General features: G+C 38.4%; 1 protein-coding gene across 1 annotated transcript; it reads right to left on the reverse strand.

The window, feature by feature from the left end:
- Window positions 1-16,628: 16,628 nt before the first annotated feature.
- Window positions 16,629-19,597, reverse strand: Samt2l1 (spermatogenesis associated multipass transmembrane protein 2 like 1). The gene is made up of 3 exons (XM_002730219.5): window positions 19,507-19,597; window positions 18,971-19,034; window positions 16,629-17,411 (listed from the first exon to the last, which is right to left on the reverse strand). The coding sequence occupies exons 2-3, from the start codon at window positions 18,997-18,999 to the stop codon at window positions 16,718-16,720; spliced, it is 723 nt and encodes a 240-aa protein (XP_002730265.1). The 5' UTR covers window positions 19,000-19,034; window positions 19,507-19,597; the 3' UTR covers window positions 16,629-16,717.
- Between the last annotated feature and the right edge of the window lie 5,317 nt (window positions 19,598-24,914).

Here is a 24,914-nt window from a genome sequence, read left to right on the forward strand (position 1 = left end):
GGGAAAAAACTTACAAGGACGAGTTGACCCAGTACTGTCAAAACAAAAACAAGACAGGACGGGTCTGGGTTTTTCCTAGGGGCCATTGGGGGAGGAGGACTACCCATTATGTGAAAAACAGAGGACCCTGTATGGTTCCTCAATGGCCTCTATCCTCTGAAAAATTAATTGCTGCTGCCGAATTAGTATTTGAACAATTGCAATTAGGACATATTAAACCAACCAGATCACCATGGAATACACCCATATTTGTTATTAAGAAAAAGTCAGGAAAATGGCGATTATTGCAGGATTTATGAGCTATCAATTCTCAGATGCAAACAATGGGTCCCATACAGAGAGGTTTGCCATTACTCTCCAGCATCCCTGCTGATTGGCCTATTATTATTATTGATATTAAAGATTGTTTTTTCCATCCCTCTTGCTCCACAAGATAGCGTGTGATATGCATTTACTTTGCCCTCTATGAATAATGAAGAGCCTGATAAGCGCTATCAGTGGGTGGTCTTATCTCAAGGTATGGCTAATAGACCTACTATGTGTCAGCTTTATGTAGGACAAGCCTTACAGCCTGTACGTGAACAATTCCCAAGATTAAGAGTATTACACTTTATGGACGATATTCTGCTTTCCGCTAAAGATTGTAGCACCCTAGAAGCAGCCTATGCAAAAGTGGTTAAGATGCTTGAAAACAATCAGTTGTTCATAGCACATGAAAAGGTTCAAATGGGACAAATAGGGGAATATTTAGGAACTAAAATCACTCCTCATAGTATTTCACCTCAGAAAATATAATTATGAAGGGATCATTTAAAAACATTAAATGACTTTCAAAAATTACTAGGAAGCATAAATTGGATTCAACCCTATATTAAAATGCCCAATGTAGATTTACAACCACTCTTTGAGATCCTGAAAGGGGATTCTCAGCTTACTTCACCCCATACTTTAACCAAGGAAGCATGATTATCCTTGAGGAAAGTAGAAGAAAGACTAGAAAAGGCAATGCTAAGAAGGTACAAGGAAAAGGAGGATCTCCTTTTGTGTATACTAAGAACCTTTCGTCAGCCTACAGGAGTGCTATGGCAACAGGGACCGCTTCTTTGGATTTATCCCCATATTTCTCCTAATAAGACCCTTGAATATTACCCTTCTGCTGTTGCAGAGCTTGCTGTGTTAGGCGTTAAATCTTGTATTCAGCAATTTGGTATTTTACCCAGGAAAATTATTATACCATATACAACAGCTCAAATAGAAACATTGTATGCCTTGATAGATGATTGTGCCATATTACGCTGCAGTTTTGATGGAGAGTTTGACAGTCATTATCCTAAGGATCCTTTGCTACAATTTTTTACTGAACATCCAGTAATTTTTCCAAAGGTCACTGCCTCAGAGCCTTTGTCGGGAGCGTTAGATATTTATACAGATGGCTCCAAAACAGGTGTAGGTGCCTATATGGTTGATTCTCAAGAGCCAGTATTTGTTCAGTACAGTCCAGGCATCCCCCAAATTACAGAATGTAAAATTGTATTGGAAGTTTTTAAAAGATTTCATGATTCTTTTAATTTAATTTCTGACTCTGCTTATGTAGTTAATGCTGTGTGCTCACTTGAAATTGCAGGGCCAATTCGGTCGAGTAGTACTGTATGTCAAATTCTTTTAGAATTACAAAAATTGATTTGGGCCAGAAAAATAATTTTTTATACAACATATTCGAGCACATACTAATTTGCCTGGTACCATGACCAGTAATAACACCCTGGTGGATGCTAGTACTCGTAGAGAGTTTATTTTTCATGCTGCTCCGGTTGATCTCGCTAGAGAATTTCATCAAAAGTTTCATGTTCCTGCCTTTACTCTTCTACAAAAATTTAACATCTCTAGAGCTACAGCTCGTGATGTGGTGTTACACTGCCAGAATTGTGTTCAGTTTCACCACTCTCCTCATAAGGGGATTAACCCTCGTGGTCTGATCCCACTAAAACTTTGGCAGATGGATGTCACACACATATCTCAATTTGGAAATTTAAAATATGCTCATGTTTCTGTTGATACCTGTTCTGGTATTGTACACGCTACTCTGATGACTGGTGAAAAGGCTCGTAATGCCATTAGTCATTGCTTAGAGGCATAGGCAGCCTGGGGAAAGCCTGATAGTCTCAAGACAGACAACAGACCTGCCTACACAGCAAAGTCCTTTCAGGCATTTTGCCAGACAATGCAGGTTGGTCATACTACCAATTACCATACAATCCTCAGGGTCAAGCAATTGTGGAAAGAGTGTATCGTACCTTAAAAGAGCTTATACAAAAACAAAAAGAGGGAATTGCCAGTGGCCGAACACCAAAAGAACAACTTTCTTTGGCTCTTTTTACTCTAAATTTCTTAATTTTGGATGCACATGGCCGCTCTGTCGCGGATCACCATGCTGCTACTACACCTATGACTAATGCAGAAGTAAAGTGGAAGGATGTCTTAACCGATGAATGGCGTGGCCCAGATCCCATGATTTTGAGATCTAGGGGAGCTGTTTGTGTTTTTCTGCAGAATCAAGAAAATCCAATTTGGGTACCTGAGCGCTTGACTCGAAGATTGCCTTCTGTTCTTCCTGAAGATGAGACTACGAACCCTATTATTACTGGGAATGGCAATCCAGGTTGATTCACTCATATTGTGGGCTATTGCCAGATCCTGGCCAGTACCCATGCCAGTTCATAGCAATTCTACTGTTTTGCCAACCTTTTTCTCTACCTCCTATTTTTGTGATGTTCCCTGTATAGTACCAGATGGAGAAATGCCCCAACGGTATGCCACCATTAACTTTTCTCTGTCGCATACCTTATGTTTTACTATTTAAGAACTCTTCCCTGCCCTGCATTAGGTTGCGTAGAGCCACATTTCAATATTCAATATAATATAAGCTCTAATGTGAGCAATGTACCCATTTGGCATCTGGCCTTCTATTAGCTAATCAAAGGATAGATTTGGTTCAAGAACAAATTGAAGCACTGTGTCATATGACGCAGCTGTCCTGCATTTACGCCTTTAGAGTTTATGCATTATTCCTTTGCGAGATAACTTTTCTCAGCATTCTCAACAGAGCAAAGAAATCTCAAATTATCTGAAAGGAAACTGGTCCATGAAAACAGAGCAACTATCAAGACAATTGCTGATGCAGATTGCTATCCTCAACAGCACTAGGTTGGACCCCATCACAGTTGAAGATTTGACCTCATGGATTACCAATGCTTTCTCTCTTTTTAAGGAGTGGACGGGCATGTTTGCCTGGGGAGCTATTGTCCTCCTGGGATGCGGAGTAGGTCTCTGGCTTATTGGCCATTTAAAAAGAGAACATGCCAGACACAAAGTGGTTGTTTACCAGGCTATGACCGCCATTAAAAAAGGGTGCTTCTCTCAACATATGGCTGGCTTCTTTAAAAGATTAAGAGTTCACCCTAGATCATTTTTGTCACTGTCATGTGGAGTCATTGTATCCAGAGACAGGCAACTTTCCTCGAGCTCGGACCAACCTAAGACATGGGGCCCGGTGGTGATAGGGTAACTCTATGATGGGTAAGGCCAAGTGTGGATGAGAACGACCTAAGACAGGAGCAATGACAAGATTGACACCCAGATCTAGACCAGTCATTTTATTAAACAAAAAAGGGGAAGATATAGGGCGCCCTCCTGTGGTGAACAACGGTATTGCACATGTACAGGCTTTGCACCTGGCATCAATTGGCCAGTAATATGCTAATGAGGGAGCAGTACCATGCTAATGAGGTGATTCGTGCTCCGCCAATCACTGAAGGACAATTAGCATAGCCTCAGCCTGCTGTCTATATAAGGCGAGTGCTCTTGCTGCTTGAGGTCCCTGTATCAGCAATGAAGGTGTCCTGCAATAAAAGCTGTTGACAAGGATCTGACGGTGTTGCGTCTTCCTTGCTGGAAGAGGTGGGCGTGACAAATAAGAAAAATCTTGACACATAAAACTCAAGATAGGATAGGTTTTAGTCATTTGAATTCTGTGCAGGAATGGAAATCTGTCAGAGTAACCATTTTTCTGTTGTAGGTAAATCCTGAGAGTTTTTTATCCAAAGGTGCTCTATAATTCATTGTGGGAATGTTTAAAGTATGAGCATCAAAGAAAACCCTGAAGAAAGGCAAAACGTAAAGTGATAGTGGAAGAGAGAATAAAAGCAGAGGTGAGAGATGCAGGTCCGAGAGAGGGAGAGAAAATGTGGGTGACTCCTGTCTTGGTTTGAAAGTAATAATTATGTGATGATCACTGACAGACAGAAAATAGTAGGTGTTCTGAGCATGAGCAAAAGCAATAGTCCCCAAAACTATAAGACACAAAGGGTCTGAAGCTGTGCATTAGAAATTTTGAGTTGTATATTAACACTGAAAGAGAAAATGACACGTTTCAAAAATAAAAATAATAAAAAAGGCAGAGTTTATCTGAACAGATTCACAGAGTTCCAATCAATGGGATGAAAGGAATACTAGAATTCTCCTTGGATACATGGGTCACAATTTATGTAGTCTCCCTCTAATGCACCGAATTTTACACCACTTCTGCTTTTAATGTTTAGTCCATTCAGTTACCTTATATTGGATAGTATGCTTTTCCTCTTCCTAAATTCATTTAATATTTTATAACAATTGCAAATTCATGGGCAGTGCACATTCACGGAACATTCTTCTGTAAATGAGCCATTTGTAATTTTCTATCAGCCCATAATTTCCTTACTTTCCTTGACTGGGATCTCTGAGACATGAACACAGACAGTCATTAGGCTGTGTGAAATGGCAGCTCTGTCTCATTGGTGCAGAAAAACAGTGGAGTTTTTTTTTGTATTTTACAGAAAGTGTAGGTCTCTGCATGGAGTGTCCATTCTTGTTTTAAATACAGAGCTCTGCAAAAGAACTTTCTTGTATGTGTGTTTATGGGATGAAGTAGAACATTTAGTGTCTTGTAGACAAGGTAACATATCTAACATTGGGGTAAAATTTCTAGCACAAGAATATTTCCAAGGGAAATAGTGAATGAAAAAGAGATGGAACTCTTTTCCCTCATTAGTTTATAACTGCAGGGGATGTATTGCACTAAAACCCCTAGTAAAACACAAAATATAAAGAACATTGAAAGAATTGAGAACCAGGCAGAGAGAGAAGAAAGTGTCAAAAACCACCAACTTCAGTAGAATTAACAAATATCTCCCATCAAGGTTGTGATCGTGCCTCCAAAATTGGGAATCCACGGAAAGATCTGACTAAGAATTATTCTTGGCTCCAGGGAACTGACTATTAGGGACACTTTCCATATTCCCCAATTGGAAGGGTCCAGCATACCATCTCTTGAATAGGCTCTTTTCTTTTTATAACCAGACCTCTGCAATTTGGAACACCCTGTACCTATTTTAATGCCCATTGGAGTAGGGGACAGGACAACACAGGAACAAGGTCACATCTTCTCAGATAGTCTCCATTGTTACATCAAAACACTATCCCTTGACAATGTTTTAGGTTCACTTGTTCAACTATCAGTGTACCTGTATCTTCCACTAGTGATTAGTCTGATTTACACACACTTGTATACATTGAGGTGTCAGTGTTCTCAAATATATCATGAATAAGACATTCCATTACATCCATTTCACACATAGACACAAGGGTATATTAGGGCAAAATGAAAATACATACACACACACACATTTATATATATATATATATATATACATATATATATATATATATATATATATATACACCCATACACACCCACACACATACACAAACACACACACACACACACATATATATATATACACCCATACACACCCACACACACACACACACACACACACACACACACATATATATATATATATATATATATGTATTCCTAAACTAAACAAAGTTATAAGCAGTCATGAAATGACTCAAAATTAATGTTTCTTTGACGAGTCAAGGTAATATTTTAAGTGATGAAATCTAGATAATTAAAAAATGTTTAAAATACATGAGCATGAATTGGTAAATTGTAAATATTATGATTATAAAAGAGAGATTTGGGGGCACGGAAAGGAGAAATATACTAAACCAGGCCTAAACTCATCAGAGCAAACTGAAAACAGAATATCCATAGCTGAGGGAAAGGTCATCTAGAGACAGCACCATCCGAGGACCCATCACATACAATGTCACTAATCCCAGACAGTATTGTGGATGGCAGAAAATGCATGCTGACAAGACCCTTCTACATCTCACAGAGACTGAGAAATAGAGAGTCAGATGCTCTCAGTCAACCATTGGACTGAAAACAGGGCCCACAATGGAGGCGTTAGGGAATGGACTGAAGGAGATGAGGGGGATTTTAACTCCATAGGAAGAACAAAAATATCAACCAACCAGAACCCCAAAGCTTCCAGAAATTCAACCAACCAAAAAAGAGCATACATAGAGCACCCATTGCTCCTGCTACACATGTAGTAGAGGATGGCCATATTGGGCATCAATGGGAGGAGATGACCTTGGGCATGTGGAGGCTCAATATTCCTGTATAGGGAAATGCCAGTGCAAGGAGAGACGACCGAATAGGTAGGTGAGTTGGGTAATATTCCAATAGAGGCAGGAGGAGGGGGGAAGTGATTGGGGGATTCCAGAGGGTAAATCTGGGAAAAGGATAACATTTGAAATGTAAGTAAATATACAATCAAAGAAAAATATCCTCAAGTAAGAAAAGATGCTGGCAAGAATGTGGAAAAAGAAGAACACTCCTCCAATTTTGGTGAGATTGAAAATTGGTAAAACCACTTTGGAACTCAATTTTTGGGATTCCTCTGAAAATTGGGCATAGCACAATCTGTGCGCCCAGCTATACCATTCCTAGACATATCCCTGAATGATTCCCTAACATACAGCAAGGAAACATACTCCACTATGTTCATTGAAGCCTTATTCATAACAGCTAGAAGCAGGAAAGAACCCAAATGTCCTTCAACAGAGGAATGGATACAGAAATCATGGTGCATTTACACAATGGAATACCCTTCAGCCATTAAAAACAATGAATTATTCAAATTATTAGGCAAATGGATAGAACAAGAAAACATCATCCTGAGTGAGGTAACCCAATCACAAAAGAATACACATGGAATGCATTCACTGATAAGTGGATATTAGATCAAAAGCTAGGAATACCTAAGATAAAATCCACAGAGCAATTGAAGCTCAAAAATGTGGAAGACCAAAGAGTCTATGCTTCAGTCCTTGTTAGAAGGGAGAACAGAATATTCACAGGAGAAAAGACAGCAACAAAGTGTGGAGTCAAAACTGAGGGAATGGTCATTCATAGATGACCACACCTGGGGATCAGTCCCATACTACATCAACAAACCCAGACAATACTGTGGGTGCCAAGAATTGTATGCCGAAAGGAGTGTGATTTAGCTGTCTCCTGAGAGGTTCTGCCACAACTTGAGAATTAAACACTCACATGCTCTCAACCAAACATTTGACTGATAATGGGGCCTACAATGGAATAGTTAGAAAGAGGACTGAAGGAGCTGAAGAGCTTTTCAACTCCATAGGAAGAACAAAGTTATCAACTAACCAGAACCTCAAAGCTCCCAGAAAATAAACCACTAATTAAAGAGTTTACATGGTGGGTTCTATGGCTCCAGCTTCAAATGTAGCAGAAAATGGCCTTATTGGGCATCAATGAGAGGAGTGGATCTTGGCCCTGTGGAGATTCAGTGTTCCCATGTAGGGGAATTGCTGGGCAGGGAGAGAGGAGTGAATGGGTGGGTTTGTGGGCTAACACTCACATAGAGGCAAGGGTGTTGGGGAAGAGATTGGGGGATTCCAGATGGGAAATCTGGATAAAGGATAACATTTGAAATGTAAGTAAATATCAAACCAAGAAAAAAAAACTCCCGTGACAAAAGACGCTGGCAAGAATGTGGAGAAAGGACAAAACTCCCATTTTTTGTGGGATTGCAAACTTGTAAAATCGGTCTGGAATTCAGTCTGGAGTTTCCTCAGAAAATTGGGCTTAGTACTACCTGAGGGCCCAGTTATAACACTACTCAGCATATACTCAACCGACATAAATAATTTCATAACAGGCAATCAAAGGATGCACACTGAAATACAACAAAACAACCAAACACACACACACACACACACACACACACACACACACATTCCTGCACTCATGCACATACACATATACCACAAGAATGAAAATAATAGGAAAAAAGCCTATCATGGGTCATTAATATCACTTGACATCAGGGGATTCAATTCCCCAATAAAAAGACACAGGTAGATATCACTTACCAAAATTTCCTACACAGATATCATTAACCAAAGTTAAATCAAGATCAGATAAACTCTTTCAAGAGTGCTATAATTCCTTAAGAAATAGAAAGATGTATTAAAAGTTTCCCAACTTAAAAGCCCAAAGATGGATTGTTTGGTTGCAGAACTCTACCAGATTTTCAAACAGCTAATAACAATACTCCCCTAACTAGTCCACAAACTAGAAACATAAGGAGCACTGCCAAACTCATTCCATGAAGCCACAATTATCCAAACCGCATAAAGACTCAATGAAGAGAACTTCATACCAATTTCAAGAGTCCTGTTAATTTGTTTTCCAACCTCTTTACAATGGCAATTTTGGCTGTGAATTTTCCTTTTAGAACTGCTTTCATTGTGTGCCATAAGTTTGGGAAAGGTGTATCACCATTTTCATAGAATTCCATGAAGTGTTGAATTTCTTTCTTTATTACTACACTGACTAAGTTATTATTGAGTAGAGAGTTATTAAGTTTCCATTCTTGTGGTATATGTGTATGTGCATGAGTGCAGGAATGTGTGTGTGTGTGTGTGTGTGTGTGTGTGTGTGTGTGTTTGGTTGTTTGGTTGTATTTCAGTGTGCATCCTTTGATTGCCTGTTATGAAATTATTTATGTCGGTTGAGTATATGCTGAGTAGTGTTATAACTGGGCCCTCAGGTAGTACTAAGCCCAATTTTCTGAGGAAACTCCAGACTGAATTCCAGACCGATTTTACAAGTTTGCAATCCCACGAAAAATGGGAGTTTTGTCCTTTCTCCACATTCTTGCCAGCGTCTTTTGTCACGGGAGTTTTTTTTTCTTGGTTTGATATTTACTTACATTTCAAATGTTATCCTTTATCCAGATTTCCCATCTGGAATCCCCCAATCTCTTCCCCAACACCCTTGCCTCTATGTGAGTGTTAGCCCACAAACCCACCCATTCACTCCTCTCTCCCTGCCCAGAAATTCCCCTACATGGGAACACTGAGCCTCCATAGGGCCAAGATCCACTCCTCTCATTGATGCCCAATAAGGCCATTTCTGCTACATTTGCAGGTGGAGCCAAGGATGCCTCCATGTATACTCTTTAATTAGTGGTTTATTTTCTGGGAGCTTTGAGGTTCTGGTTAGTTGATAATTGTGTTCTTCCTATGGAGTTGAAAAGCTCTTCAGCTCCTTCAGTCCTCTTTCTTTCTTTTTTTTTCTTAAAGATCTTTTATTTATTTATTTATTTATTTTTACATTTTATTTTTCTTTATTAACTTGAGTATTTCTTATATACATTCCGAGTGTTATTCCCTTTCAGTCCTCTATCTAACTGTTCCATTGTAGGCCCCATTATCAGTCAAATGTTTGGTTGAGAGCATGTGAGTGTTTAATTCTCAGGTTGTGGCAGAACCTCTCAGGAGACAGCTAAATCAGACTCCTTTCAGCATACAATTCTTGGCACCCACAGTATATTCTGGGTTTGTTGATGTTGTATGGGACGGATCCCCAGGTGTGGTCATCTATGAATGACCATTCCCTCAGTTTTGACTCCACACTTTGTTGTTGTCTTTACACCTGTGAATATTCTGTTATCCCTTATAACAAGGACTGAAGCATTGACTGTTTGGTCTTCCAACTTTTTGAGCTTCATTTGCTCTCTGGATTGTATTTTAGGTATTCCTAGCTTTTGATCTAATATCCACTTATCAGTGAGTGCATTCCATGTTTATTCTTTTGAGATTGGGTTACCTCACTCAGGATGATGTTTTCTTGTTCTATCCATTTGCCTAATAATTTGAATAAGTCATTGTTTTTAATGGCTGAAGGGTATTCCATTGTGTAAATGCACCATGATTTCTGTATCCATTCCTCTGTTGAAGGACATCTGGGTTCTTTCCTGCTTCTAGCTGTTATGAATAAGGCTGCAATGAACATAGTGGAGTATGTTTCCTTGCTGTATGTTAGGGAATCATTCGGGGATATGTCTAGGAATGGTATAGCTGGGCGCACAGGTTGTACTATGCCCAAATTTTCGAGGAATCCCAAGACTTGAGTTCCAGAGTGATTTTACCAATTTTATTTTATTTTTTTTGAGAGAAAATTTTTATTTTCCAAGTAAGATGAGGTCGGAGCCATGTTAAATCATGTGATATCTTTTTTTTTTATTAACTTGAGTATTTCTTATATACATTTCGAGTGTTATTCCCTTTCCCGGTATTCGGGCAAACATCCCCCTCCCCCCTCCCCTTCCTTATGGGTGTTCCACTCCCAACCCTCCCCCCATTGCCGCCCTCCCCCCATCAGTCTAGTTCACTGGAAGTTCAGTCTTAGCAGGACCCAGGGCTTCCCCTTCCACTGGTGCTCTTACTAGGATATTCATTGCTACCTATGAGTTCAGAGTCCAGCGTCAGTCCATGTATAGTCTTTAGGTAGTGGCTTAGTCCCTGGAAGCTCTGGTTGCTTGGCATTGTTGTACATATGGGGTCTCGAGCCCCTTCAAGCTCTTCCAGTTCTTTCTCTGATTCCTTCAACGGGGGTCCTATTCTCAGTTCAGTGGTTTGCTGCTGGCATTCGCCTCTGTATTTGCTGTATTCTGGCTGTGTCTCTCAGGAGCGATCTACATCCAGCTCCTGTCCGTCTGCACTTCTTTGCTTCATCCATCTTGTCTAATTGGGTGGCTGTATATGTATGGGCCACATGTGGGGCAGGCTCTGAATGGGTGTTCCTTCAGTCTCTGTTTTAATCTTTGCCTCTCTCTTCCCTGCCAAGAGTATTCTTGTTCCCCTTTTAAAGAAGGAGTGAAGTATTCACATTTTGATCATCCATCTTGAGTTTCATTTGTTCTAGGCATCTAGGGTAATTCAAGCATTTGGGCTAATAGCCACTTATCAATGAGTACACACCATGTATGTCTTTCTGTGATTGGGTTAGCTCACTTAGGATGATATTTTCCAGTTCCAACCATTTGCCTACGAATTTCATAAAGTCGTTGTTTTTGATCGCTGAGTAATATTCCATTGTGTAGATGTACCACATTTTCTGTATCCATTCCTCTGTTGAAGGGCATCTGGGTTCTTTCCAGTTTCTGGCTATTATAAATAAGACTGCAATGAACATAGTGGAGCACGTGTCTTTTTTATATGTTGGGGCATCTTTTGGGTATATGCCCAAGAGAGGTATAGCTGGATCCTCAGGCAGTTCAATGTCCAATTTTCTGAGGATCCTCCAGACTGATTTCCAGAATGGTTGTACCAGTATGCAATCCCACCAACAATGGAGGAGTGTTCCTCTTTCTCCACATCCTCGCCAGCATCTGCTGTCCCCTGAGTTTTTGATCTTAGCCATTCTCACTGGTGTGAGGTGAAATCTCAGGGTTGTTTTGATTTGCATTTCCCTTATGACTAAAGATGTTGAACATTTCTTTAGGTGTTTCTCAGCCATTTGGCATTCCTCAGCTGTGAATTCTTTGTTTAGCTCTGAACCCCATTTTTAATAGGATTTTACCAATTTTAAATCTCACCAAAAATGGAGGAGTGCTCTTTATTTTCCACATTCTTGCCAGCATCTTTTCTTACTTGAGGATATTTATCCTTGATTGGATATTTACTTACATTTCGAATGTTATCCTTTTCTTAGATTTACCCTCTGGATTCCACTGATAACTTCCCCCCTCCTCCTGCCTCTATGAGAATACTACCCAACTCACCTACCTATTCACTCGTTTCTCCTTGCGCTGGCATTTCCCTATACAGGAATATTGAGCCTCCACAGGCCCAAGGTCCTCTCCTCTTTTTGATGCCCAATATTGCCGTCCTATGCTACATATGTAGCAGGAGCAATGGGTGCTCTATGTATCCTCTTTTTTGGTTGGTTGAGTTTCTGGGAGCTTTGGGGTTCTGGTTGGTTGATATTTTTGTTCTTCCTATAGAGGTAAAAACCCCCTCAGCTCCTTCAGTCCATATTCTAACTCCTCCATTGTGGGCCCTGTTTTCATTCCAACTGTTGACTGAGAACATCTGACTCTCTATTTCTCAGTCTCTGGGAGCTGTAGAAGGGTCTTGTCAGCATGCACTTTCTGGCATCCACAATATTGTCTTGGATTAGTGACACTGTATGCGATGGATCCCTGGATGGGGCCATCTCTGGATGACCTTTCCCTCAGCTATGGAGATTCTATTTTCAGTTTGCTCTGATGAGTTTAGGCCTGGTTTAGTCTATTTCTCCCTTCTGTGCCCCCAAATCTCTCTTTTATAATCATAATATTTACAATTTACCATTTCATGCTCATGTATTTTAAACATTTTTTAATTATCTAGGTTTCACCACTTAAAATATCGCCTTGACTCATCAAAGAAACATTAATTTTGATTCATTTCATGATTGCTTATAACTTTGTTTAGTTTACATATATATATATGTGTGTGTATATATATATATATATATATATACATACATACATACATATGTGTGTGTGTGTGTGTTTTCATTTTGCCTTAAAATGCCCTTGAGTCTCTGGGTAAAATGGATGTAATGTAATGTCTTATTCATGATATGGGTGGGAAAAGAATGACACCTCAGTGTATGCAAGAGTGTGTAAATCAGACTAATCACTAGCGGAAGATGCAGGTACACTGATGGTTGAACAAGTGAACCTAAAACATTGTCAAGGGATAGTGTTTTGACGTAACAATGGAGACTATCTGAGAAGATGTGACCTTGTTCCTGTGTTCTCATGTCCCCTATTCCAATGGGCATTAAAACAGGTACAGGGTTTTCCACATTGCTGATGTCTGGTTATAAAAAGAAAAGAGCCTCTTCAAGGAATAGTATGCAGGACAGTTCCAATTGGGGAATATGGAAAGCATGCCTAATAGTCAGTTCCCTGGGAGCCGAGAATCATTCTTAGTCAGAACTTTCCGTGGATTCCCAATTTTGGAGCCATAATCACAACCTTGATTGGAGATATTTGTTAATTCTACTGAGTTGGTGGTTTTTGACACTTTCTTCTCTCTCTGTCTGGTTCTTCTCAATTCTTTCAATGTTCTTCATCTTTTGTGTTTTACCAGGGGTTTTAGTGCAATACATCCCCTGCAGCTACCATCTAATAAGGGAAAAGAGTTCCATCTCTTTTTTTATTCACTATTTCCCTTGGAAATATTCTTTTGCTAGAAATTTTACCCCAATGTTAGATATGTTACCTTGTCTATAAGACACTAAATGTTCTACGTCATCCCATAAACACACATACAAGAAAGTTCTTTTGCAGAGCTCTGTATTTAAAACAAGAAAGGAAACTCCATGCAGAGACCTATACTTTCTGTAAAATACAAAAAAAACCTCCACTGTTTGTCTGCACCAATGAGGCAGAGCTGCCATTTCACACAGCCTAATGACTGTCTGTGTTCATGTCTCAGAGATCCCAGTCAAGGAAAGTAAGGAAATTATGGGCTGATAGAAAATTACAAATGGCTCATTTACAGAAGAATGTTCTGTGAATGTGCACTGCCCATGAATTTGCAACTGTTATAAAATATTAAAAGAATTTAGGAAGAGGAAAAGCATACTATCCAATATAAGGTAGCGGAGTGGACTAAACATTAAGAGCAGAAGTGGGGTAAAATTCGGTGCATCAGGGAGATTACATAAATTGTGACCCATGTATCCAAGGGAATTCTCGTGTTTCTGTCATCCCATTGATTGGAACTCTGTGTATCTGCTCAGATAAACTCTGCCTTTTTTATTATTTTGATTTTTGAAGCTGGTAATTTTCTCTTTCAGTGTTAATATACAACTCAAAATTTCTAATGCAGAGCTTCACACCCTTTGTGTCTTATACATTTGGGGACTGTTGGTTTTGCTCATGCTCAGAACATTACTATTTTCTTTATGTCAGTGACCATCACATATCTATTACTTTCGAACCAGGGCCGGAGTCAGCCACATTTTCTCTCCCTCTCTTGGACCTGTAGCTGCCACCTCTGCTTTTATTCTCTCTTCCACTATCACTCTGTTTTGCCTTTCTTCAGGGTTGTCTTTGATGCTCATACTTAAACATTCCCACAGTGAATTATAGAGCACCTTTGGATAAAAAAAAACTCAGAATTTACCTATAACAGAAAAATGTTTACTCTAACTGACTTCCATACCTGCACAGAAATTCCATGACTAAAACCTCTCCTATCTTGAGTTGTGTGTTTCAAGATTTTTCTTATTAACAGAATGAACATACTGAGTTTGGGGAAAAGACATTAAATATCAGGATTCATGTCGCGTAAATATACCCACAGCACAACACACTCACAGAAGCTGACCCTGCTGAAAAATGTGAACAATGTACTAAGGAACACAGTCATGACTACGTTAAAGTTTCTACGAAGTAGGCTTATGCATTACGACTTTCTGGTGTTGATCCTTTTTATGAAGCAGTATATACATTTAGCCATCTGAGAAGGCCACATCTGCATCCACTCTTACGCACTTGTGATGACTAAATGGAAAATGTAGAGAAAATGTCAGGTTTTTTTTTTGGTTCTTATTTTTCGGAGCTGGGGACCGAACCCAGGGCCTTGCGCTTCCTAGGTAAGCGCTCTACCACTGAGCTAAATCCCCAGCCCCGAAAATGTCAGTTTTAACTGTCAATGTCCTACAACCTGGGAAGGAAGGATATCATAAGATAGTACATCTAAACGGATGTGCCTCAGCCATATCTTCTGAAAAAAATTGAGAGTTGTGAAGCCAGTAATACTGTTTGACTCACTTTGAGCAAAGCTGATGTGAATAATCAAATCACTGTCGTTCAATCTCTCATTTTTGGGTTTTGGTGTCTCGTTGCATTCTTGAGCACATTCTGTACTATGATTCATTTTATGTGTTTTCCTGAGAGAATTATGTTGGCATATTTCTAGAAAAAACTAAAATTAACTTTGTCTGACACTATTTGTGAAGTCTTCCTTATTTATTCCCTGGAGATCATTATGATTAGATGCAGATACTATTCCAGGTATCTTCTTGGGATATCTGACCCAGAGCAAACACATACAGTGCAATTGGTGTAGGATAAACAGAGATAATTTACAAACTCCAATAGGTCATGACATGAATTTAGAGATTCAAGGCCTCCCTTGACAACACATTTGGAGATCCCTACAGGCATAATTTAAAGTTAGAGGGTCATACATTATAGACTTCCTAGAGCAATAGAAGCCAGTGCATATTTCCTATTTATAGTGCAGATGAAGGAACATATAATAAAAGAAATTAGATGTCACTATTTACTATTCATAAAATACTATTTCAGATACTTTGTGTTTTTCTGGGGACTTTGAAACTGGAAATACCACTGGCCTAAAATGAGGCTGTCATATAACACATTTGTTTGCATTGGAAAAGATAATCTTTAGTGTCTTTAAATTGGAGACATCAGAATGATAATAAAAATAAAAAGGTGTTCTGCTTGTAATTTCCAACTGTGGCATAATTCATAACCCTGGACATATAATGAAAAGTTAAACACATAATCTCAGATAGTTGAATACTCATTATTCTGTCTTTTGTCTCTGAAACCTGTATAAATAAACAATCTGGTTGCCAGTCAGTCAGAACTGCAGAAAGAGACTAATTGCGAGTCAATCAGAGACATATGATTCCCTGGACCATAAGGTCCTGATACTTTCCCTTGCCTTGCTGTCTCTTTGTTTTCTCTGCTGAATTAGAACATCAGTTCCCTCCACCAACTCTCTAGTTTCAAGAGAGTGGTTCATTACTTCTTTGGGAGCACTTGTTCACTCTTTGGTACTGAGTGGATCCCTGGCATAATTTGGAACACAGCAGAATTTAGTCTAATTCTCTAATCCTCCAAAGTCTTCCATACACATGAATCGTGCCCAAATCCTATCCAGTCCCACTGGGAACACTTTACTGCATCAAAACATATTCATATGCTTGAGCATTTCAGAAAGTTCCATATGTTGTGAGGCTTCCAAGCAGTAAGATTACTCAATGAATATTTTGTCTTCCTTTATTAAAGAAAGCAGAACTTTCAGCAGTACTAACAGGCTGGTAGTACTGCTCTGCATACAAGATATACTAGGTGTTAATTATCCCCCACCCTGATGAATGCCTGTGTATTGTTTTTATTTAAAAACAAACTTCTAACCTAGGTTTGGTTCTCTGATTTATACCTGAACACATCATCTTGGAATGCAGAGATTAGGATGTGAATACCTTTAAGGAAGGCAGCACCATCACCATGAGGAAGAAGATAAAAGCTTCAGACATACCCAGAAAATCAATGTGATATTTTATTTTGAATAAGTGCATAATTGCAGGAGTACTGTGGGGATTAGGAAATTTTATTAGGGAATCTCCTGGCACTTTTCAAACAACAGAACTCTCATTTATGGACATGTCATCAGCCTGTTTAGAAGCATGCTGGACATTCAGGTTACTCTGAACTTTCAATGACCTGATCTCCAAGAGGAACATAATCATGCCAATGAGTGACAGGATGGTTGTCAGTAGACCTATTGGAAACACATAAGTGCTGTGTTTCTTTATCAGGGCTTCTTTCTTTACTGGAAAGTTTGGTGGAAAGTCAAGGGTGGTTTTGCCATAGAGATCTACTACATGGTTCCAGGTCACAGAAATAATGGTACAAAGGCTACTGATGATCAGAATTAAGACAGAGCACTTGTAACACACTATCTGAATCTCAGGGACTGAGGCTTCGATTATGCTGACCCTAATGGCTGCTGAGCTAAAAATCACAACAACAGGTTTTATCAGCATTGCCATTAATATCAGGTTCTGTGCACATCGAAATTCAGGTGAAATTGTCCAGGTCGAGTTGACAGGGCTGTGTACCAGAATTATGGTTTCAGTACCAGAGAATTTAAATTCCCAGTGGTAATATGCTTCCCAGAGTCCAATGTAAACAAGCTGGACAACCTTATTGTCGAATTCCCAGAGGCGCCAGTATCTGCTGCTTGCAAGAATTATTCCAAACCCTGAAGATAATAGACTGCAAAGGAAGCCAATCACTCTGAATATCCACTCCTTCACTCCTGCAAATCTGAGGATGATGAAAAGTACAATTTTAAAATTAACCAGGAACACAACTGTGAAAAACTCTAATAATATGCAGTTATGAAGTACACATTCCTTGCCCCTGCTATCTCCAAGTTGTATTTCAATGAGCTATACATGTGTTAGAATTCTACACACTAGTTAATATAAATAAGAGTACTTGAGATCTGTTATTGAGGCAGGCATCTCCATTGTGATATGTTTGGACAATATTTTCACATAGTCCTTCAAATTTCGCTATTTTGCTGTTTCTTGACTATGTATTTTAATACTTAGTGTTAATGTTAATATGAGTTTGATGAATCATTTAAGGTGATGCTTATTGCAGATCTCTTTCAAAAACAGAAAAAAATAAAAAAAACCTAAGTGAGTTTTCCAAACAGAACAATGTTCTACTGCCTGAAGTTGATTATGGCATGATGCTTACAGGAGCAATTTAATATTAATATAATGCTTGAGAAGAAAGAGACAAGAGTAAAATAATTCACATGGTATGCCCATTTCTGTCAAACCATGGCATATCTAACTTCTTTAATACCTGAAGATATGAACATAAATGATAGAACAATGGGAATATTAAGTTTATCAAGGCTGATGAAGCAGATAATGCCATATTTCTTTAGACAGTATTCTAATGAGTATTCATGTCAATAAAACAATATGTTCCATATTTCATAATTAAAATCAACATGAATACAAACTTAAATTTCTCATTGAAACTAGTTTGGTGTAAAATTTCATGTTAGAATGATGATATTTAACTATATGTGAGGTATAGAGGTGAATAATTTTGTAATCAAAATTACAATACGTACATAAAAGAGGAGGAATAATGTATATCTGCATTCTGTATCTACCTTTTATACAATATTAGTCTTTGTGAAAATTGACTTCATTATGGTGCCATATATCCTGTATCTAGAGGATTTTTGCTGAGCTACTATCAACTTTGATTCAAAAATAACATTTTATATTTTTATTATAAACCAACTTATTTAGATCTTTCAATTCAGTTCTATGTGTGTGGTAAAAGGAAAATGATAATATCATACAGAGACATCCTGATGAGTTCTTTAAGAGAAAGGAAAGAGGGAAAAAATCCTTCAGTGATGCCAGCATGTGTATAATGTCATTGTCATTGCACATTAAGAAGGTTGAGGGGTCTATAATAGGCATCTCCTTTCAAGGATAGATTAGCTGTCAGCTAAGCATCCTTCCAAAGAATCCTATGGAATGTGCTTTCTAAAATGATCAAGACAGTAAAAGTGTCAAATGGGAAATTTAATAAACTTGATCATGGGCCTGCAGTGGATGGAAATTGATTGGGAATCAATATACGAAATTTCTTACCAAGGCATATCTAAAGCAGCAGACCACAGAACCAATATGCTTTGAAGGATAAAAGAAGCAGGATGTAGAAGGATGTGGTGCCAGACAAATTTGCTAGATTGCAGAATATGTTACTAGTATTTTCTGAATCCCAATGAAAGATATGAGTTTTTTGTAAAGAAACAAATAAAAAAGCCTTCATATGTCATATCTTACCTTTTGGTTTTGAGGGTATAGCAACCCATTTGGAGGATGACAATATCACCAATCTTCTAAGTCACTGGAAATATTGAACAGAAAGAGAGTCACACATATCGTAAAGAAACTAAATGAGAGTCGTTCTGATAGGCACATGATCCTCCTGATAAGAAAGCCTTGTTTACTGGTGAATTAACACAAATAATTGCATTAATAGCTCATGTTTTGCTTATCTTCAACCTCCTTTACACATTGCAGGGTATTAGTAAACCTTCAATGTTACCAATGCTGCTATCAGTCTCATTTAATATACAGGAAAATAGCTCAGAGTCATTAATACACATGTACAATTTCAGTTAGTTATACAGTGCAGGACTTGAAGAAAAAATATTCACACAGTTCTGACACTTAATGATATTCAGAAATATTTACTCCAGTGCAGTAGATATCTAAGAGGAGCCTGACCTATAGGTCAGAGACCTTCTTTGGTACTCTCTGTCTTAGCATATTGAAAGTGACTAATGAAAAGCACATGGACAGGTTACAGTTCTTACCTTTTTATCTCTCTTCTACGAAGTTCAATGTTAGAGATTGGCACCCATAAGAGAAGTAAGAAAATATACACATTCTTATGTTTCCATGACTACTAAAGCTAGGAGATGGGTCCTAAACAATGACTAGGTTCCAATGGGCACACATGAATTGCAAGGTGAAGTCTGTCAAATTATTTAAAAATACATTCATTATTTGGTGATGGGTTAAATACCCTATTTGATTTAAAAGGTCCATGTGAAGATTATTCTTTTTCATTCACTTGACTACATGTTTAGTTAAGTTTAACTCAAATGAATAAACAAACATGTTAGTGATTATTTACCCTGAATTAAACCATTTGAAGTACAATGACATACTTCTTTTGTATTTAACAGAATTTCCTTAAGAAAATGTTTTATTACTTAAATTAAATTTGCATAGTTTATCTGATTATATATGTTTTGTTTAGAGAATTCTTAATTTTCCCAACATGTGGAAGTGTATCTGTAACTCTTTCTACTAATACTTTCAGAATTTCACATCTTTTGTATACATTCTTTTTTGTTCTTTTTTCTCCATCTTTATTAAATTGGGTATTTTTTTATTATTAACTTGAGTATTTCTTATTTACATTTCGAGTGTTATTCCCTTTTCCGGCTTACGGGCCAACATCCCCCTAACCCCTCCCCCTCCCCTTCATTATGGGTGTTCCCCTCCCAATCCTCCCCCCATTGCCGCCCTCCCCCCAACAATCACGTTCACTGGGGGTTCAGTCTTAGCAGGACCCAGGGCTTCCCCTTACACTGGTGATCTTACTAGGATATTCAATGCTACCTATAAGGCCAGAGTCCATGGTCAGTCCATGTATAGTCTTTAGGTAGTGGCTTAGTCCCTGGAAGCTCTGGTTGCTTGGCATTGTTGTTCATATGGGGTCTCGAGCCCCTTCAAGCTCTTCCAGTTCTTTCTCTGATTCCTTCAACGGGGGTCCTATTCTCAGTTCAGTGGTTTGCTGCTGGCATTCGCCTCTGTATTTGCTGTATTCTGGCTGTGTCTCTCAGGAGAGATCTGCATCCGGCTCCTGTCTGCCTGCACTTCTTTGCTTCATCCAACTTGTCTAACTGGGTGGCTGTATATGTATGGGCCACATGTGGGGCAGGCTCTGAATGGGTGTTCCTTCAGTCTCTGTTTTAATGTTTGCCTCTCTATTCCCTGCCAAGGGTATTCTTGTTCCACTTTTAAAGAAGGAGTGAAGCATTCACATTTTGATCATGTGTCTTGAGTTTCATGTGTTCTAGGCATCTAGGGTAATTCAAGCATTTGGGCTAATAGCCACTTATCAATGAGTGCATACCATGTGTGTTTATCTGTGATTGGGTTACCTCACTCAGGATGATATTTTCCAGTTCCAACCATTTGCCTATGAATTTCATAAAGTCATTGTTTTTGATAGCTGAGTAATATTCCATTGTGTAGATGTACCACATTTTCTGTATCCATTCCTCTGTTGAAGGGCATCTGGGTTCTTTCCAGTTTCTGGCTATTATAAATAAGGCTGCTATGAACATAGTGGAGCACGTGTCTTTTTTATATGTTGGGGCGTCTTTTAGGTATATGCCCAAAAGAGGTATAGCTGGATCCTCAGGCAGTTCAATGTCAAATTTTCTGAGGAAACTCCAGACTGATTTCCAGAATGTTTGTACCAGTCTGCAATTCCAACAACAATGGAGTAGTGTCCCTCTTTCTCCACATCCTCGCCAGCATCTGCTGTCACCTGAGTTTTTGATCTTAGCCATTCTCACTGGTGTGAGGTGAAATCTCAGGGTTGTTTTGATTTGCATTTTCCTTATGACTAAAGATGTTGAACATTTCTTTAGGTGTTTCTCAGCCATTCGGCATTCCTCAGCTGTGAATTCTTTGTTTAGTTCTGAATCCAATTTTTAATAGGGTTATTTGTCTCGCTGCGGTCTAACTTCTTGAGTTCTTTGTATATTTTGGATATAAGGCCTCTATCTGTTGTAGGATTAGTAAAGATCTTTTCCCAATCTGTTGGTTGCCGTTTTGTCCTAACCACAGTGTCCTTTGCCTTACAGAAGCTTTGCAGTTTTATGAGATCCCATTTGTCGATTCTTGATCTTAGAGCATAAGCCATTGGTGTTTTGTTCAGGAAATTTTTTCCAGTGCCCATGTGTTCGAGATGCTGCCCTAGTTTGTCTTCTGTTGGTTTGAGTGTATCTGGTTTGATGTGGAGGTCCTTGATCCACTTGGACTTAAGCTTTGTACAGGGTGATAAGCATGGATCGATCTGCATTCTTCTACATGTTGACCTCCAGTTGAACCAGCACCATTTGCTGAAAATGCTATCTTTTTCCCATTTGATGGTTTTGGCTCCTTTGTCAAAAATCAAGTGACCATAGTTGTGTGGGTTCATTTCTGGATCTTAAATTCTGTTCCATTGGTTTATCTGTCTGTCTCTGTACCAATACCATGCAGTTTTTATCACTATTGCTGTGTAATATTGCTTGAGTTCAGGGATAGTGATTCCCCCTGAAGTCCTTTTATTGTTGAGGATAGTTTTAGCTATCCTGGGTTTTTTGTTATTCCAGATGAATTTGCAAATTGTTCTGTCTAACTCTTTGAAGAAATGGATTGGTATTTTGATGGGGATTCCATTGAATCTGTAGATAGCTTTTGGTAAAATGGCCATTTTTACTATATTAATCCTGCCAATCCATGAGCATGGGAGATCATTCCATCTTCTGAGGTCTTCTTCATTTTCTTTCTTCAGAGTCTTGATGTTCTTATTGTACAGATCTTTCACTTGCTTGGTTAAAGTCACACCGAGGTACTTTATATTATTTGGCTCTATTATGAAGGGTGTTGTTTCCCTAATTTCTTTCTCTGCTTGTTTCTCTTTTGTGTAGAGGAAGGCTACTGATTTATTTGAGTTAATTTTATACCCAGCCACTTTGCTGAAGTTGTTTATCAGCTTTAGTAGTTCTCTGGTGGAACTTTTGGGATCACTTAAATATACTATCATATCATCTGCAAATAGTGATATTTTGACTTTTTCTTTTCCGATCTGTATCCCCTTGACCTTCTTTTGTTGTCTGATTGCTCTGGCTAGAACTTCAAGAACTATATTGACTAAGTAGGGGGAGAGTGGGCAGCCTTGTCTAGTCCCTGATTTTAGTGGGATTGCTTCAAGTTTCTCTCCATTTAATTTAATGTCAGCAACTGGTTTGCTGTATATGGCTTTTACTATGTTTAGGTATGGGCCTTGAATTCCTATTCTTTCCAGGACTTTTATCATGAAGGTGTGTTGAATTTTGTCAAATGCTTTCTCAGCATCTAATGAAATGATCATGTGGTTTTGTATATATTCTTGATCTCCTTGATTACATTGCATGATAAGAATTGAAATAAAGATTAAGTATTATACATTTAGATGTCCAGTTTTCTCAGTTCGATTTTACAAGATGTGTTCTCTCTTTTGCTGTGTGTCTTTGGTCTATTCACCAAAACTCGCATGTCTCAAATTTTTTAGAATTAATCTGAGTTCTTGATTCTACTGCACTGATCTGTGTGTCTATGTTTGTGTTGGTACCATTTTGTTTAAAGAACAGAAATTTGTGCCAGAACATGAAATCTGGTATGGTAATATGTCTGAGGATGCTATTTCTGCTTAGGCTATATTTTTTCTCTGTACATTCATACTTCCTTATGAATTTTATTTCTAATTTGTTGTCAGCATGTACATAATGATGGTAAATAGGTTATAACTTTGATTACCTTGGTATAAAAAGATTACTGTTTTTCTATAAATTATAATAAGTATAAGAACATTATGAATAAACAAACAACATTTGAACAATTAGAAGTCTTGTTGAGGATAATAATTATGAAGAAAATGATATAAATAAATTCAAGCATTTCAACATGAATTTGAACATTAAAACATGCACTTTAATTTATTCTTTCCTGATTAATTTTTCTTCTTTGCATGGAGCATAGATCATTTGTCACTCAATTCCTGTAAGATATTGTGTGCATTGTTGCAATATAAAAAAATCTCCTAAGGAATCTATCAACATATTAAAGATAAAATAACTTTATGGAAGAAAGAAAGCATAAATAACTAACCTGTCATATTATTCATGACATTCTTTGTAGCTCTTTCTTTTTTTACCTTATTGGATTTTTTTCCTGTATAATTTATAATTTATATTTCAAATGTTATCACCTTTCAGGGATTCCCATCCATAGAACCCCTGTTCCATCATGCTTCCGATATGGGTATGTGAACCCCCAAGTATCCATCCTTTCCTTCCTCCCCACCAAGAAATTCCACTACCCTGGGGGATCCAGCATGACCAAGAGTTTCTCATCATACCGGTGCTCAACAAGGATAATCTCTGCTAGATATGCTGCTGGAGCCATGGATCTGTCTGCGTGTGAACTTCCGGTGGTGGTGCTTTAGTCCATCGGTACTCTGGTTGGTTGGTATTTTTGTTCATGTGATGTTGAAACACCCTTCAGCTCTTTCAATCCTTTCTCTATCTATTCCAACGTGAACCCTGTTCTCAGTTCAATGATTGGCTTCTACCATTCTCCTCTGTAATTGTTATAGTCTACCAGAGCCTCTCAGGAACAGCTATATCAAGCTCCTGTCATAATGCACTTCTGGCATGAGCAATATCATCTGTGTTCGTGGCTGTATGGATATGGGCTGGATCCCAAAGTCGGGTAGGCTCTGCATGGCCATTGCTTCAGTCTCTGCTACAAAATCTGTCTCCATACCTCCTCCTATGAATATTTTTGTACCACCTTATAAGATGGACTGAAGCATCCACACTTTGGTGGTCGTTTTTCTTGTGTTTCATGTGGTCTGAGGATAGTATCTTGGGTAATCTGGGCTTTTGGGCTAATATCCACTTATCAGTATGTGCGTAGGATGGGTGGGTTTTCTTTGTTGTTATTGTTGCTTGTGTTTTGTGATTGGGGTACTTCACATAGGATGATATTTTCTAGTTCCATCCATTTACCTAAGAATTTCACGAAGGTTTGTTTTTAGTAGGTGAGTAGTAAAACATTATGGAGATGTACGGCATTTTTTGTATCCATTCTTCTGTTGAAGGACATCTCTGTTCATTCAAGCTTCCGTATCTTATAAATAAGGTGGCTATGAACATAGTGGAACATATGCCTTTGTTATATATTAGAGCAACTTTTGGGTGTATACCCAGGAGTGATGTTGCTAGGTCCTCAGGTAGTTTTTTAATTTTCTAAGAAACCACTAGACTGATTTTCCAGAGTGTTTGTACCTGGTTAAAATCCCACCAACAATGCAAGAATATCCCGTTTTTTCCAATCCTCACCAGCATCTATTATCACCTGTGTTATTGATGTTAGCTATTCAGACTGATATGGT

This window comes from Rattus norvegicus, chromosome X (genome assembly GCF_036323735.1).
Source record: "Rattus norvegicus strain BN/NHsdMcwi chromosome X, GRCr8, whole genome shotgun sequence".
Lineage (NCBI taxonomy): Eukaryota > Metazoa > Chordata > Mammalia > Rodentia > Muridae > Rattus > Rattus norvegicus.